At 38.1% G+C, this 16,583-nt stretch overlaps 1 protein-coding gene and 1 long non-coding RNA gene across 2 annotated transcripts in view; both read right to left on the bottom strand.

The window, feature by feature from the left end:
- The window catches only part of LOC116593467 (parathymosin), a 33,420-nt gene extending 23,550 nt beyond the window's left edge, over window positions 1-9,870 (bottom strand). Inside the window, exons 1-2 of the mRNA XM_032347735.1 lie at window positions 9,814-9,870; window positions 8,967-9,037 (exon numbers count right to left, since the gene is read on the bottom strand). Coding sequence (XP_032203626.1) covers window positions 8,967-9,037; window positions 9,814-9,870 — 128 coding nt within the window. The remainder of the gene's footprint in view (window positions 1-8,966; window positions 9,038-9,813) is intronic.
- A 1,664-nt stretch (window positions 9,871-11,534) lies between these two features.
- LOC116593129 overlaps window positions 11,535-16,583 on the bottom strand; it is a 38,724-nt gene continuing 33,675 nt past the window's right edge. Inside the window, exon 3 of the long non-coding RNA XR_004286766.1 lies at window positions 11,535-11,859. This is a non-coding gene — a long non-coding RNA (uncharacterized LOC116593129). The remainder of the gene's footprint in view (window positions 11,860-16,583) is intronic.

A 16,583-nucleotide genomic window follows, 5' to 3' on the forward strand; every position in this document is an offset into this window, starting at 1 on the left:
TGTCATTCTGAACTCTAGATCTGACATATTACCAATGTCTGTATTGATTAGGTCCCTAGCCTTCGGTACTGCCTCTTGTTCTTTTTTTTGTGTTGAATTTTTCCGTCTTGTCATTTTGTCCAGATAAGAGTATATGAAGGGGCAAGTAAAATACTAAAAGGGTGGCAACAACCCCAGGAAAAAATGCTTTAACCAAATTAGAAGAGATCCAAAATCGTGAGGGGGGAGAAAGGGGATAAAAAGAGGTTCAAAAAGGAAGAAAGAAAAAAAAAAGAAAAAAGAAAAAAAAGAAAAAAGAAAAAAGAAAAAAGAAAAGAAAAGAATTAAAAAAAAAAGGAAAACACCTAAGAAAAATGTAAAAAAGAAAAAATATATATATTAGATAAACTAGTAAAAAATCGTTAAAAAAGAAAAAGGTAACAGTTAAAAAAAAAAAATTTTTACCCGAAGGCGAGAAAGAAAAAAAAAGTGAAAAAGAAAAAAATTAAATTAACTGCAAGACTAAAAAAAATCACAGGGAAAAAGCCATGAGTTCCGTGCTTGGCTTTCTCCTCCTCTGGAATTCTGCTGCTCTCCTTGGTATTGAAACCTCACTCCCGGTAGGTGAACTTGGTCTCGGCTGGATTTCTTGTTGATCTTCTGGGGGAGGGGCCTGTTGTAGTGATTCTCAAGTGTCTTTGCCCCAGGCGGAATTACACTGCCCTTACCCGGGGCCTGGGTGAGTAATCCGCTCGGATTTGCTTTCAGGAGCTTTTGTTCCCTGAGTGCTTTCCATAGAGTTCCGGAGGACGGGAATACAAATGGCGGCCTCCTGGTCTCCGGCCCGGAGGAGCCGAGAGCCCAGGGCCGCACTCCTCAGTGCGCCCTCAGAGAACAGCGCCCAGTTACTCCCGTCTGCCTGACCTCCGGTCGCGCTCCGAGCTCTCCGAGCCTGCGACCAGTTCAAGGTTAACACCGAGCTGTGAGCTTACTGTCGGCTCTGTCTCTGTAGCCGGCTTTCCCGTTCCAATACCCGCAAGGTCTGCGACACTCAGACACCCCCGATCCTTCTGTGACCCTGCGGGACCTGAGGCCACGCTAAACCCGCGTGGGCTTCGCCCCGGTTTAGCCTCTGGAGCGATGTCCCTCAGCAGAACAGACTTTTAAAAGTCCTGATTTTGTGCACCGTTGCTCCGCCGCTTGCCGGGAGCCGGCCCCTCCCCCCGGGGTCTATCTTCCCGTCGCTTTGGATTCACTTCTCCGCCGGTCCTACCTTTCAGAAAGTGGTTGTTTTTCTGTTTCCAGAATTGCTGTTGTTCTTCTCTTCGATCTGCCGATGGATTTTCAGGTGTTTGCAATCTTTAGATAAGCTATCTAGCTGATCTCCGGCTAGCTGAAGCAGTCTCAGCCTGCTACTTCTCCGCCATCTTGACTCCTGATTTCAGATCTTTTTTGAAGAACTTTTGTTAATGGATCAGATGTGTGATAGAAGGAAATATCTATGTCTCCAGAGTTTTCCAGTCAGTGCTGGGTGAATGACTGGTTGGGCCAATTCCAGAACTCGGTATATCAAAAGTGACATGTTTACCTAAATAAGATGTTGATCAGGCAGTTTGTGGAATTCTGGAATTCAGGAATAGAGACAGATTTGGGAGTCACCAGCATATAAATAGTACTTAAAACCATGAGAATGGGTAGAAAAGAGAGATCTGAGGTTGGAGCTTGGGCTTGGTCTATTTGGGGTAGCCTGGACTACTCCATCACAGAGATGAAAGAAGGTCAACTGAAGTAGAATGAAAAAGAGCATGTAGTCCCCTGGAAGCCCAAGAACAAACGTGTTTCAGGAGAAAGAGGAAGTGATTCGTTCTGTGCATTTGCTTCTTAATGCTTTCTCTCATTTTATTTCAATCAAAATCAATATGAGTAAGAATGAATAAGCACATTTTATCTGTGGAAGACCTAGAAGATTAAGTTGAAGTAAAAATAGAAAATTCATGAAAAATACAGGGTTACACATCATATTTCCATGCCCTAACACCTGGAATCCACACAGAAACACTCATCTTCTTATTTATCAGGTTATCAGAGCTCATAAAATAATAGCACCTCAGATGAACAGCACACATGAATATATGTATTGGTATTAGTTGCTATGTTTAGTGACAATTACAGAATCATTCTCCTTTCTTTTTCCATTTCTAGATTATCAGTGATGTGGGTAATCATCAATATATTTAGAAATGAATCATTCTCACTAAGAAACTAAAATAACTCTATTGGACTCATTTCTAACTGTGCTATTCTTAGCTGATTAAAGGGGGAAAATGTTGAACTTTTAGCTATTACTTAAAATTTTGAATATTGAGATGCCTGGGTGATTCAGTCAGTTAAGCATCTGCCTTCAGCTCGGGTCATGATCCCAGGGTCCTGGGATCAAGTCCCACATTGAGCTCCCTGCTCAGTGGGGAGTCTGCTTCTCCCTCCGCCTGCTGTTCCCTCTGTTTGCTCGCTATCTTTTTCTCAATCTCTCTGAGAAATAAATAAGATCTTCTAAGAATTTTTGAGTATTATCTTCTTGCTAAAACTTAGTGTCTTAGTCTACATAGAGCACAGAGGATATTGTATTCCTTTTTCTCTGATGTTAAAAGAGCCAAAACTAGTATATTCCCCTGATAAACACACTATCTATCTATCCCCACAGAAGCCAGTCTGCGCAAGTTAATTGCTTGGACCTGACAGTGCAGAGAACAGCATTAATAAATGGGGTGTACTGGGTTGTAGAAAGAACAGATGTGAGTTTTCTGCTCCACTGTACGGTGAATTAATTCTCTATCTCTCCATTTATATACTGCGGTCACCATTGAAGACCTGTGTTTAAAGACTCTATGGTAAAGCACTCTTCATATAGTTTTCACTATTTCAAAAGTCTCCAGTGGCACTTAAAATTTCTCCTTTAAGTTATAGTCTTTTATTACAGTGTTCAGAAGGGGGGACGTTAACTTGAAATGCCGCTAAAATATGATTTTTGTTTCTGGTTGCTCTAAAAAAACTCTTGCTTACAGACCTACTGCCTGGAGAAAGTAGAACTGTGTAATTACCTATAACTTTGTTCTAGTGGAAAATGTCATTGAAATATATTTTTTAATAAATTTTGCCATTTTATTTTGTATCTGACACAAAGGATACACATATATAAGCTCCTAGGAATATAACATTAGCAAAGGGTTTGGAAGATTGATCCATGAAAACAATGCACATATTTACCTACTGAGCCACCCAGGCGTCCCAATAATGCACATATTTAAATAATACAGTAAAATAAAAGTGTTTTGGGGGGGTTCGGGCTTTTTTTTTTTTTTTTTTTGGTCATAGATTTTATTATTTGAAGCCAAATGTCATGCAAAGCTCTTGTGTATTTATTGTGTTTCTGGGCACACACCAAATTCTTGCGGATGAAAAGCATTCTGAGAGTCTATTACTAGACAGAATTGGGGATATGGGGATATGTTTCCAGCTCCCATTTTATTCTAAGCATCATGCCAGGTGCGGTCCAGCTCACTCAATCATTACAATGGTGTAATGATAAGAATCTCTGCTTCTGGAGGGCCACCTCTCTGATTAAGTTTCCTTATTTGTAAATGATAGAGAACCGTTGTACATGACTCATAAAGATTAAGGAAATTATGTCTGTAAAAGGACAGCTTGACACAGTCCTTACCTTGAAAACTCTCTCAGTTATATATAACCTATGACTCAAAAAACTGGTAACAAATGAAGAAACAAATTGCTTCCTATGTAACATGGCCCAGGTTCTGTAGACCACAAGAGGGAAATCTAGAATTTAAACCCAAGACTATCTATCTCCAAATACCTGTAATACCAAATACCTATAATATGTGTATTGACCACTTAATGGTACACGAAGCTAGGAATTTACATGCAATATATCATTCAATTAAAAAACAAAAACTTGGGGCACCTGGGTGGCTCAGAAGGTGAAGCCTCTGCCTTCAGCTCAGGTCATGGTCTCAGGGTCCTGGGATGGAGCCCCACGTTGGGCTCTCTGCTCAGCAGGGAGCCTGCATCCCCCTCTCTCTCTGCCTGCCTCTCTGCCTACTTGTGATTTCTCTGTGTCAAATAAATAAATAAAATCTTTTAAAAATAAATAAATAAATAAGTAGATTAAATAAAAAATAAAAAGCAAAAACTTGTGGCAATGGTATACTATGTCCATTTTACAGCTGAGGACCCCCAGATCAAATGTAATAAATGATATATCTAAAGCTGCCAAAGTTCATGGAAACAAGAATCAAAACCGTATCAATTATAGTGCAAACTCACTAGAGGAGGGACCCATGATCAGATTCTGTGACCAGCACATAATGAACACCCATTAAATGATAGTGGAATGAATGGACCTGACTCAAAAGCTGAAGCTTGTTTCTGTCTCATCCCTCTACATGCTCCAAGAAGATCTTTGCTAAAAGTCACGCTTCACTGAGAGGTACTGCATATAGGACTTCAAACTGGAACCAGTTGCCAAGCCAAAATGTTTTCAAAGTTGCCACCATTCTGCAAGGGTCCAAGATGAATCCTCGTGTCACATTGTTTTATTTGTTAAATAGCTTGTTTTGAGAAAGGGAAAAGTCACCTAAGCAGTGTCAGAAAGACTAATATGTATAGACCCTTCATTTCCTCATCTTGCCGCTGAAAGGACCAGGGTGTCTCCTGGACATGAAATGGATTCTGATCCAGTAATACCAAGTAGACTAAGTTTGAACTTTCACCAGTTTGTGAAAATTATCTAGAAATGCCAACTGCCAATCACCTGGAGACTTTGAGAACTGATAAATATCGTGGCCCTCTTTATCGGGGGAAGAAAGTACCCAAAGTGTTTAAAACTATGCTGAGATATAGCTGAACATGAGTCATTCTTCTACAATATCAGCTTGGTTAATCATGGAAAATTTGGCTCCAATCCTAATAACTGTTGAACTTCCACATAGTATCAGTGGGTTCAGTAAATTTAATGTACTCTGCTTTGTTCATTTTATTTTAATAATCAACAAATTTAACACTATTCAACATTATGTGAATAAAAATGTACATTTAAATATAATTCTACATAAAAATTAAAAAAAAATGAATATAATTCTATAGTATCATTCCGTAAGTTTTGGAAATTTTAACAAAAACTTCATTTAGTTTATTTTCCTTGTATATGTCATTAGATTCCACCCGACCCCCCCCAAAAAAAAAACTTAGAGAGTTATTTTTAATATTTTTAAATCCATACCTAACTAAAATGGTCTCTGGAGTCAGATGTAACTATAGTTTAGGAAGAAGATTCTCCACACGGTTATGCCCTAATACCTGGCTCTTTTATTATTCAACTCAGACTCTCACTGATCATTCACTAAATAATACTGAGGCAAAAACAAAGTTAAAATAAGACAAAATAAATTAGAACTGTAGAGATAAAATTAGCATTCCCACACTTATAAGTAGTGAGGAAAAGGCCTAATATTCTTAAAACTCAAATTGATTAATTCCAAGACACAAGATGGTTGAACTAATGCTTCAGTGAAATGTACATTGGTCAAGATACGGACTTTCTGTTTAAGACATTTAATATATAAAGGAGGCCAAGAGCAACAAATTCATTGGCAATCTTGAATTCAGGAAACTATGAAACCACATCTGCTGAGGAAGCATTTCATAAGGAAAATCCAGAGGCATTAGGAATGCTAAAGATACATAGTTAAATTTTCAGCATGTGTACTTCTGATAATCATAGTAATGAGGTTTTGCATTTACATATAATTTTTATTTTACTCTCAATTCTCATTTCAATTTGTTTTCGTAAAAACTCCACTTTTGTATATGGCAACATCACTGTCACACAAACATCATCTCTTACTCCCTGTCATGAGAAACTTTGGGCCCACGAAGTCAGATACAGCAGGAGGGATGGTCATAGGATAGTGACATGGTGAAGACAGAAGCTGAACTGTGAAACAGACTTGGAGTTAAGAATCAGCTCTACCTCTTGCTGTCTGTGTGTCCTTGAGCAAATGGTTTAATTTCCCTAAGCTGTTTCCTCATCAGTAAAACGGAAATAGTAATTTCTATCTCACAGAGATGTGGTGAGTGTTTAAAGGAGATCACAAATATAATGAGTTTTGCATAGAGCCTCAGGCATAAAGACATTCAGTAATTTTAGCCAGAAATATGTTTGTAACTATTATAAACTACCAAGCAGTTATTAGTAGTGAGTTCTCTGATAACTACTTTACGTGTTCAGAAAGATGCTATAAAACATTTTAATTTCTCTGTGCAATCTCCCTTCAACCTGTGCCAAGACTTTCCTCAATTTGGAGGCAAGAAATGAGATCACTCTTGCTTCAAGCAGGGATTATCAGTGGAAGATGTGGAGAACTAATGACCAGTTACTGCCTTTTAGGGTCTGAAAACTCCCAATCTAGGTAAAAGTTGGTTTAAAAAAAAAACACTTTTAATGTTTTCTGGCACTCTCACCACCCCTCACAACTTTGCTTCTGCTTCTGAGATGAGGAGGAAAAAAAAAAAAAAGAATCTTGGAGGGAGAATTGGAGGAAGGTGATCAGAAGGACAAATTTCCAGTTAGAAGATAAGGAAGCACGTGGAGGTTAATGTACAACACAGGGACTACAGCCAACACTGCCCTATGATAGGAGGGTTGTGAAGGGAGTAAACCCTAGGAGTTCTCATCACAAGGAGAATTTTTTCCCCTTTTTTATTCTCTTCTTTCTTTTCTCTTAACAGTACCTATATGGGAAGGTAGATGTTACCTGAGCTTATTATGGTAATCACTTCACAATATAGGTAAAGCAAACCATCATGCGTCTATGGTGACATACAACAATTAAATCACAATTAAACTCGGGGATGGGGGAGAATTATGGAAAATGGTGAAGAAATATAGAGCTTGGCGGCCTGGCTGCTGGTGTACCTTTAAATTTGGAAAAACAAAAGTAGAGGTATCTGAGGCCCACTTTCCAGCTGAGCTCTAAGGGGCCTACAGGTGTGCCCCGGGTCACAGTGAGGTAGCGGCCAGCTAAATGACAAGGACTTCCTGGGTTTCAGTGACAGAGAATATCTGCTGAGAACTCAGTTTCCCTCAGTCTCAGCGAGGTTGAGAAAAATCATCAAATCTTACCTGAAGCTAGAAGAATGACATAAAATTAACTGATCTTTAACTCAATAGAGGTATGCTTTCACGTATAGTATCTTGCACTGTGCGGCAGAAGAACGTTGAAACAAAGGCCGGTGGAAGTAGAAGCCAAACAATTTTGTGTCTCCTTGGATACCAGCACAGGACAGATCAAAGCCAAGAAGTGGAGTTCTCTACTTACCAATAACACAGATTTTTTTTATTTTTTCATAAGCCCTGAATCTTAGAATCAATTCCAGGAATAAAGATTAAGGAGAAACAATTCTATATTTGATTTTTAGCTCAAAATAATTGCAAAATGTCTGGGTTTCCCTAGGATGTAGTGCTTGCATTTCCTGATCCTAGATATAATTTGTGATCAAAATAGAAATTAAGTTCAGTTATGAGAAAATAAAATTACTTTCTCATACACTTGGATTTATAGTCTGTGAAAATATTGTGTGAACTACATATGCAGCTCTCACTGACTGTTCAGGTTAGGTTTCATTACCATATAGCAAAAGAATATATCATATCAGAGAGCTTATGTTTTTAGTCTCACATACAACCAGACCCTGTGATCACAGTTATGGTAACTGCCACCAGGTATATGGTGGGTCCTAGTTATTTGTCCAGTAGTGATGTGGTCCTCAAACATGAAGGTATAGAAGGGGCTTATTAAAAATGCCCTGTACCTCAGAAATTCTCATTCCCTAGGTCTTTGGTGGAGTGCAGGAATCTGAAGCTTTTTAAAAATTTTTTATTTTTAGAGAAAGAGAGAGAGTGCTCATAAGCAGGGGTGGGGGGCAGAAGGATAGAGAGAAGTCTCTCCACTCAGCAGGGAGCCCAATGCAGGGCTTGATTCCAGGACCCTGAGATCATGACCTGAACTGAAGGCAGATGCTTAACTGACTGAGCTACCCTGGAACTCCAGGAATCTGAAGCTTTTACATGAAGTCTAGTTTGTTTTGATCCTGGTAAAGCCATCTTAGCAACACTGGTCACAGGTAAAAAGGAAAGAGAGAGGTAGACAGAAAGACTAAAGTATATGACCAAGTACTACAATGATTACATGTACACAAAATAATTATTAGGTAGTAGTATTATAGTCACTCTTTAAGGAAAAAGATACTCACATGCAATGTTTAGGAAAATATAGTTAAGTTTAAACAGTTGTATTGCCCTCTTAATTTATCTATTGATGTCCAGGCAATTACAACCATAAATCTACCATTGTGAAAGTAATACAAAAGTTATTAGAACAATTGAGGAGTGCAAGCATTACTTCAATATATAAATCCGTTGTAATAGTAATTATTTTGCAAGTAAATCACAAGAGGAAATATGAGTTAACTAAATGAGTATACAGCAACTGTTTAAAAACAAATTTAAGAAACTAACCTGCCGTTTAGTGGACAAAATAAGGCAGTTTACTGGCTGAATAGAGTATGGGCTGCTGCCTCTAGCAGCTCCCAAGAAATGAGTCATTGTGGTATTGGCCAGAAGAAAGGTGATTCAGACATTTAGCAATAAGACACCAGTAAATTATGGCATGACCCAGCCACCCTGTCCCCCTTCTCATGTCTTCTCTAATCTCTCACCTCTTGCAGGAAGAGGGGTTTTTTCAGGCTGAGTAAAGTCTCAGAGAATTTTTCAGCATATTAATGGAATAATATTATCCTCTCAGTTGCTCAACATTTGCAGACTAGTGTGTGTGTGTGTGTGTGTGTGTGCATGTGCGTGTGCATGTGCATGTGCATGTGTGTGTGTGTGTGTAAAAACTGCCTCCATTTACCCAATACCAGCTTCAGCACTGCAAATCTCGCAAGAAAATTGATTCTCAGGCAAACCAGAATAGTTGGTCACCTATTTGCAAGAGAAAAGATAACTTATGCTATAAATATTATATTCAGAAGAATATGATGTGTAATATTAGGAATAATATTTGGAATAGTATTTGTGAGTTGTCTTTTTTGACTTTCTGAACACAAGACTTTTCATCAATTTACTCATAGCATCCATCTACCTGGGGCATGGCCAATGAGCAGTTCTTTGGGGAGAAGTAAAAAATTGGGGGAGTGCAGTAGAAGAGGTTCTTGGTGAAGAAACAGTGTGATGTTTGGCTTCATATATGTAATGCAGGGCTATTGGGACAATAGTTCTGCCATTATCAATATTATGCCTTGAAATGACTGTTTTTCCACTGAGCCTCTATATTCTTGAGAGAGGAATCACAAGATTGCTTTGTTCCCGTGTAGTTCACTGAAACAGAGACTCAAAGACATAGAATTCAGAGTTCACCTCAAGAAATTCAAGAGAATTTCTCTTCTTGCCCTGGGGCATTGGAGAGAGAAGAAGTGGGATAAGAAGAGAGACAAGTATGAGTGTGTCTTATCTCTAGCTACCGCTGAAATTGTGCCCCACAGGGTTAATGAGGTTAAAATTAGCAGAAAATTTAAAGCTTGTTTTTCAGAGAACTGTTTTCCCTTAATCAACTATTTTTTTTTTCAGACCCCACTAACAAATATACTACCTGCCTCCATAGAAGCCTGGATTTAAGGTCAACTGATGTGTTCCAGCCCTATAAACTATCAAGGTTCTGCATTCCTCAGTCTAGAATGGTCTTAGAAGCCAGCCTATACCAGCTTGAGCTCAGCCACCAAGTCAATGACTCTGCAGATGAGCTGAGAAGTATCCATCGGTTACCTCTACTTTATTATAATGTTTAAGTCTCCACCCTAGGAAGAGCACAAGCTTCATTAACATAACATAGGACACATGTATCTTTCTAGTATATCTGTGCAACCTTCAGCCCACCTTTACATGTGATGGCAAAGCTTCCTTTTCTAAATATTTACCCTAAATCCTAAAAACCAAGAACCTGCTTATCCCTGATCTGAGAGTCACGGCTTTGGATATTATTCTTCATGATCTCCTTATTTGCTACAAATAAAAATTACTTTTGTGTGATGACTCCACCTGGTATAGTCTCTATTTTCAATTCATCAAGGAGCCAACTCCCATTAGCCCAGTTACACCACCAAAGAGGAGGGCAGAATGTCCCCTCTCTGATTACAGTTCAGGAAGAAGACTACCTCACCAAATGCCTGTAGCCAACTGAGGTGTTGATAGGTCAAGATAACTGGTGGCACAGAGGGTTCCAGGTTGCAACATTCCCAAACCACACTTGGTTCAATATGTCTCGTGGGTGCATTGAGAGCCAATGGATCCAAAATGTATGGATTATGGATGAGGAATGTGTCCCCTCCACTGGCCAGAGTCTGGGAGGATCTCCAGGTTAGTATGACACATACTAAATCAGGCAGATGCCCAGTCAGCAATCAGCAGAAATCAAGGTGAAAGAGTGCCACACAGGTCATTATCAGAGTCAAAATAACTATAATAGCAAATACACCAGTTACAGGCCTAAGCATCAGAGGATATTAGGGCTCCAATTACCCAGTTGCAAGCTTAGCCTGGCAGTCAGACAACACTAAATCTAATGAAAAAGGAGCATCTTCTTCCAACTCAAGGCCACGTAAGCCCCACACACCTCCACTCATACACTAGACCTCACCTGAAGGCGAGAAACAGGGCAAGAGGGAATTTCAGAATCTGAGACACCGAAAAATGCTGTTTAAGAAAGCCTAAACTCTACCATAAGTGTCTATTTGAATAATTAGATATGGCTAAGATCCAAACTAAATTAGACATTTATTCATTTACTTTCTACTCTCCGAAGGTGGGTGTTCAAAAAGAAGTCCAAGTCATTGACTCAAAATATAAACTACTATTCTTTTATTGTTCTTGAATATCCTTGTTGTAGTGTAAGTGAATGACATTTTTAAATGTGTACATGCACTGACCCTTTTTCTTAAACATAGAATAGGCACTCTGGTATGAGAGGCTGTTAAATGTTCACCCAGCTCTCTTTTCCCTTTTCCTGGGGCAAGCAGCTGAACTATACTTATAAGGCAACTTTGTAGGTCATGTCAGTAAATTCTAGCTACACGAGTGAGTGAACTAAGAAATGTCACTGTATGGTCAGCTAATTAAAACATCTTTTTCATCTCCTCCCTACTGATTAGACAGAGATCTAATCTGAATCAGGTGACGTAGCCATGGGCTGGTAGCATCCAAGTCCCTGAAGTGAAAGAAAGCCACCCATGAACCACGCTGATTGGCTGAAACTTGAACTTCTCCCAACTTTCTGGGAGTTCTGTAAGCAGAAAAGTCACAGCACCTGGTATTTTCTCCCTGATCATGTTAAGATCTACCCTATATGTACACAAATTATCCTTAGCCAAAGACCCAAGGGAACCCCTATACAAATTTCCAAAGTTCTTTATAGCTGTGTCTCCCTTCTCTCCAGTAGTCTGATTTACAAAATTTAACTGTCTTTGCCTCCTTGAATTCCTATCTCTGACTCTTCAACTTAATGAGACAATGGCGCTGTTTGGATCTCACTTTCCTCCATTGTTGTCTGGAAACCAATCTTAGGAGATAGCCAGAGGCATAGTGGGATTCACAGCATTGGTTTCCATCTCTCAAGGATCACCAGCTTCCTCTGCTTATTGTCTAAGTGAAGGAAAATTGTTGCTTCAAATGTCTTTTCCCCCTGCTTCTTGGTTGTTAATGGTAGGAGGCCAAATACCATCTTCTTTCCTTGGCAGACAGGAGTGGGATTCCTAAAATGTTACATAATTTAAAATGCTTATGTTATCATGGATGTCAAAGGCTATGTGCCCAAAAACAATTTATTAGAATTTTGCTTACCTTTGTATTTATGTAAAGTGCCCTCTTGTTTCCATTTGAAAAACAAGTTTTCTACATTGGTGCATAAATACATAGCTGGTCAATTGTTTGAAGTGAGTTAATGTCAAATGCAACTTTATACAAATATTTTCATACACCTGTAGCAAAGATGTGTTATATATTTTAGGATTATGTTTAGACCTATAGCATGTCAAAATCCTTTACAAATGTTAGTTTGCATCTTTTGTTGTTCTTCAATTCTAGAAAGAAGAAACAGAAAGAAGAAAGAAAGGAAAAAGGAAGAAAAAGATAGGAAGAAAGAAAGAAAAGCTAACTGAATGGCTATGAAGTTTTCACAGAGAAGCTATTATGACTCTAAAGGCAAAAAAAAAAAAAAAAAAGACTCTAAATTCTTCATCAGAAAGCATTTTCCATTTTATTACATTTATATTTATTGACCACAGGGCCAAGCTCACTGTCTCTTTGGCTGCTAGATTCCTTAGCCCAAAGAAAACAACTAAGCAAATACAACACATCTCTAAGTTATAACTGAGAACCAAAATAATTGTATTTAATGATAAGGCTCATGGATTATAACAAGCTAGTTTTTACTGGTAAGGTTACTGTGGTGAGCAGAATTCTAAGATGACCTCCAAGATTCACATCCCTGGTGTACATGCCCAGTATAAGACTTTCCCCTTGAGTATGGACAGGGTTTGTAAATATGGTTGGTTTCACTTCTGTGATTGATTTTCATTATATGCAGTGGTAAAGGAGTTTTGCAAATGTAATTAAGTTACTAATCAGTTTGATTTTTGAGTTAGTCCAATGAAAGATTATTCCAGGTGGGCCTGACCTAATCAGGTGAAATCTTTACAAGAAGGTTTATGTTTTTCCTGAGAAAAGAAAGATTCTCTTGTCCTAGAAATAAGCTACTATGTTGTGAGAAGGCCTATAAAGGACTTGGGAAAGGACCACATTACTAGGAACCGTGAGAGTCTTCAGGTTGCTGAGGGTGACAGATGACACAAGAAAATAGGAACCTCCTTCTACACCCAAAAGGATTAAGCTTTTCCAGTACATACATGAGCTCTGAACAGAATTCAGTCTAACCAAAACTTTGATTAGGCTATAGATTTGCTTTGTGAGACTCTGAGCAGAGGACCCAATTATGTTATGTCTGGATGTCTGACTTGAGTTATTGTGAGATAATAAATGTTATTTCAAACCAAAAAGTTTTGGTATTTTTTAATGCAGCAATTGATAAATAATACAACTATATTGGTTAGTAAAATATTAAATACTTCTACCAGTCTGGAAATAATGTCTCCTCAAGCTCCTAATAATCCTACCATCACCCTTCAGTCATCCAAGTTATCATTGTTCTTAGATGAATGGACATTCCCACAATTCAGCAACTCCACGACCCTGTTTCCTCAATGCGGAAGTTTCCCTTCTGATTGGCCAGTGATCAGGCCATACCGATTGTTAAATATTTTTAATGTAACACTTAATACATTATATTTTATTTAATTATACATTATATTTTTAATATATATTACTATATTGTAATATATTGTAAAAGGTACTTCAAAGAGTTGTAGAGAGTGTAGGATATAGAACAAAAGACATCCCTACCTTCATGGAGATTACCTGTGAGCTAGCGAAAAGAGAGGGAAAAAAAGAAAATCAAGTCAACAAATAAGATTTTGACAATGATAGGGGCCTCTGGGTGGCTCAGCCGGTTAAATGTCTGCCTTCTGCTCAGGTTATGATCACAGGGTCCAGGGATTGAGCCCCACATTGGGCTCCCTACTTGGCGGGAAGCCTGCTTCTCCTCCCCCACTCCCTCTGTTTGTGTTCCTTCTCTCGCTGTCAAATAAATAAATAAAATTTAAAAAAAAGATTTTTGACAATGATAAATACTATAAAGGAAACTAAAAGGGTCTACATGACAGAAACAGGTTCTTCATGCCCACTTGGCTGACTTAAATTTGTGAACTGGCTTGTTTTGTCACAGCTGTCGTTTTGGCTGCTTTTCTCATTTTATCATGATGATGATGATGATTACAATGATGACTATTATGTACTTATATGATTAGAATATGATATTATTATATAATATGTAACTAAAATGCACAACATAATAATCTGATAATAATAACATCAAAAGTATGCATCTAGTGTATTCTTTGTGCTAAGAATGGTGATGGTTGCTTAACATACATCGTCTTAATCTATCCAATACCTCTGTGACTCAAGTACTCTGTGAAGTACTTGTTTAATATATATGACATAGTAAGTGTGATATTCAAAATATTTAACAACCATTATGACATAGTTACAGGCCAGAGTAATGAAGAGTGATTGGCAGGGAGATAACTCAAAGGTGGAATTTGAGCTAAGACCCAAAGATAGAAAAGGACCAACCATGAAATAATCTATAAAAGATGAGGTTAGAAAAGTAAACCTGGTTGGTTTAACACCATTCAAGCCACTGTAAGGAGCAGAGTTTTATTTTTAAGTGAAAGAGGAAGACTTTGAAATCTTTGTAGCAGAAAAGTTACATAATTTAATTTACTCTGTTCCCTGTGGCTTTGGCCCCTAGCATCTAATAACCAGCCATGGCATACTGCGAGGAGCTACTCCTTGGAAACGACTTTTCCCCTCTTTTCTCTATATACCCTACTAGCGATGTGCCCATATGGTCTCTCAGGTGAATGAAGTTTAGTTAATCTGTTGTTACTTGTCTTACTCTTGACACCCTACTTTTTAGAAAAGTTTTAAATCAACCCATATAGCTTACTACATTTTCAAACACATTGATGAAGGGTCTTCTTAGTTTATCATGCCCCTACTTCTAGGGAAGCTGACTAAGCTGTTTTAGTGTAAAAGCAATAGAAGAACGTAGGCTGGGTTGCTGCAGAGAAACAAAATTAACTGCTGCCCTCATCATTCCTTCCTGTGCTTTCCAATTTAATACAATGTTTCGATGTCACATTTTAGGTGAGTGTCTAAATCACACAAGATTTTCTGCCACGGAATGGTTAGCACGTGCCCCAAAAAGGTTTGTATGTAATGATCAGTTTTAGCTGGGTAGAGTGGATGAAAATTTGGGACTGTGTGCGCTCCTCCTGGTACACTTTTAGCCCGGAGCAGTGCCTTTATGGAAATGTCCAGCTCTGGAAGCTCCTGCTGACATCTGCTTGACAGAAACACCCACTTCCCGCCCAGAGCTCACCAACTTCCTTTCCTGAACTGCACTCACTTGGTGCTGCTACACCTCATTCCACTGCTTCTTTGCTTCTCTTCTCACTTGATGATGATGATGATGATGAAGGTCATGATGACGATGTAACAATGACCTCCGCAAGTATGCATCCACTGTACCAAGCACGGTAATAGTTGCTGAACACATATTATCTCATGGAATTCATTCAACAATTCTGTGGCTTGAATACAATTTTAAGCCCATTTTACCGAGAAGAAAACTGAGGCCTAGAGCCTAGAAGGTCTCACAGCTTGTGAGAAATGAACCCAAGACTTACACTCAGAATGTTCTGACATTTACCCACTCATTCCTTTCTGGACCGCGGAGTATCCTTGTGCCTCCAATCTACCCCTGCTTTGACTTAACTACATGCTTATAGCCTCACGTGGGTAATAATGCTTCCAGCTCTACCTCGCCTTAGGAAAATCCTTTCAGGATACTCCCCCTGAGTAACAAAAGCAGATCCCTAGTTTCTTTTTGTGACTTACCCATAATACATCTTACCTTGCTTTCTTACTGGAAGCTACTTATAGATAAAAATGGAAACTGTGATATGAAAATATAATGTTTACAAACTGAGTTATTATTAAATTACTTTGTAAAGGCCAAAAAGGTTTTTATAAAAGGCAAGAAGTGTATTGTTTCTTTGATTAATACCCACATTGTTCCCCAAAAAAGGATTTAGGGACATTAGAAATGTAATTTCAACTCAACCTGCTGTTCTTTAATACAGTTTTAAAAATAGTAAGAGAAAATTAATTGAAAAGAAATTTATGTTATTAAGTAATACTGCTTGACTTTTTACTTGGTTGCTTGGCTTTTTACTTTTGACTTGAATTCTATTTGGATTGTTTAGCCAAAAAAACACTTAATAGTTTTGTAAAAAAAAATAATAATAATAAATAAATCTGTTTTTCTCTAACCATAATGCTGGGAATGGTAAAAAAAATTTTCTTCTTGTCGAATTTTCTGGATTCCCTTAGTAATTTGTATTTGAATATGAAAAAGTCTTCTCCTCTTCTAAACTGTGGTAAAAAGAATATTCACATTCACTCTTCACAGATGTTTTGAATTTCCTTTATGTTATGTACTCATTTAATCTGCTTTTCATAATTGGCCTATTTTGCCTTTTTTTTTTTTCTTATCTATTTGTCATAGAATAGCACGGCAAGAGAGTTTATGCTTCTTAAAAGCAGGTAGTATGTATTTTGTGGCTAACCTTCTAATGGATGCAGACTTCAATGAACAAGATAGAAATATTTTTAAAAGTACAAGTTTTCAGATATCTTATATCTCCTGGCTGACAACAGTACCCTGACTGTGCAGTTATATTATTCCAAATAGAGAAAATTCTTTAAATGATATTGCAACATCATACCAATAATG

Source organism: Mustela erminea, chromosome 6, assembly GCF_009829155.1.
Source record: "Mustela erminea isolate mMusErm1 chromosome 6, mMusErm1.Pri, whole genome shotgun sequence".
In the NCBI taxonomy this organism is placed as follows: Eukaryota; Metazoa; Chordata; class Mammalia; order Carnivora; family Mustelidae; genus Mustela; species Mustela erminea.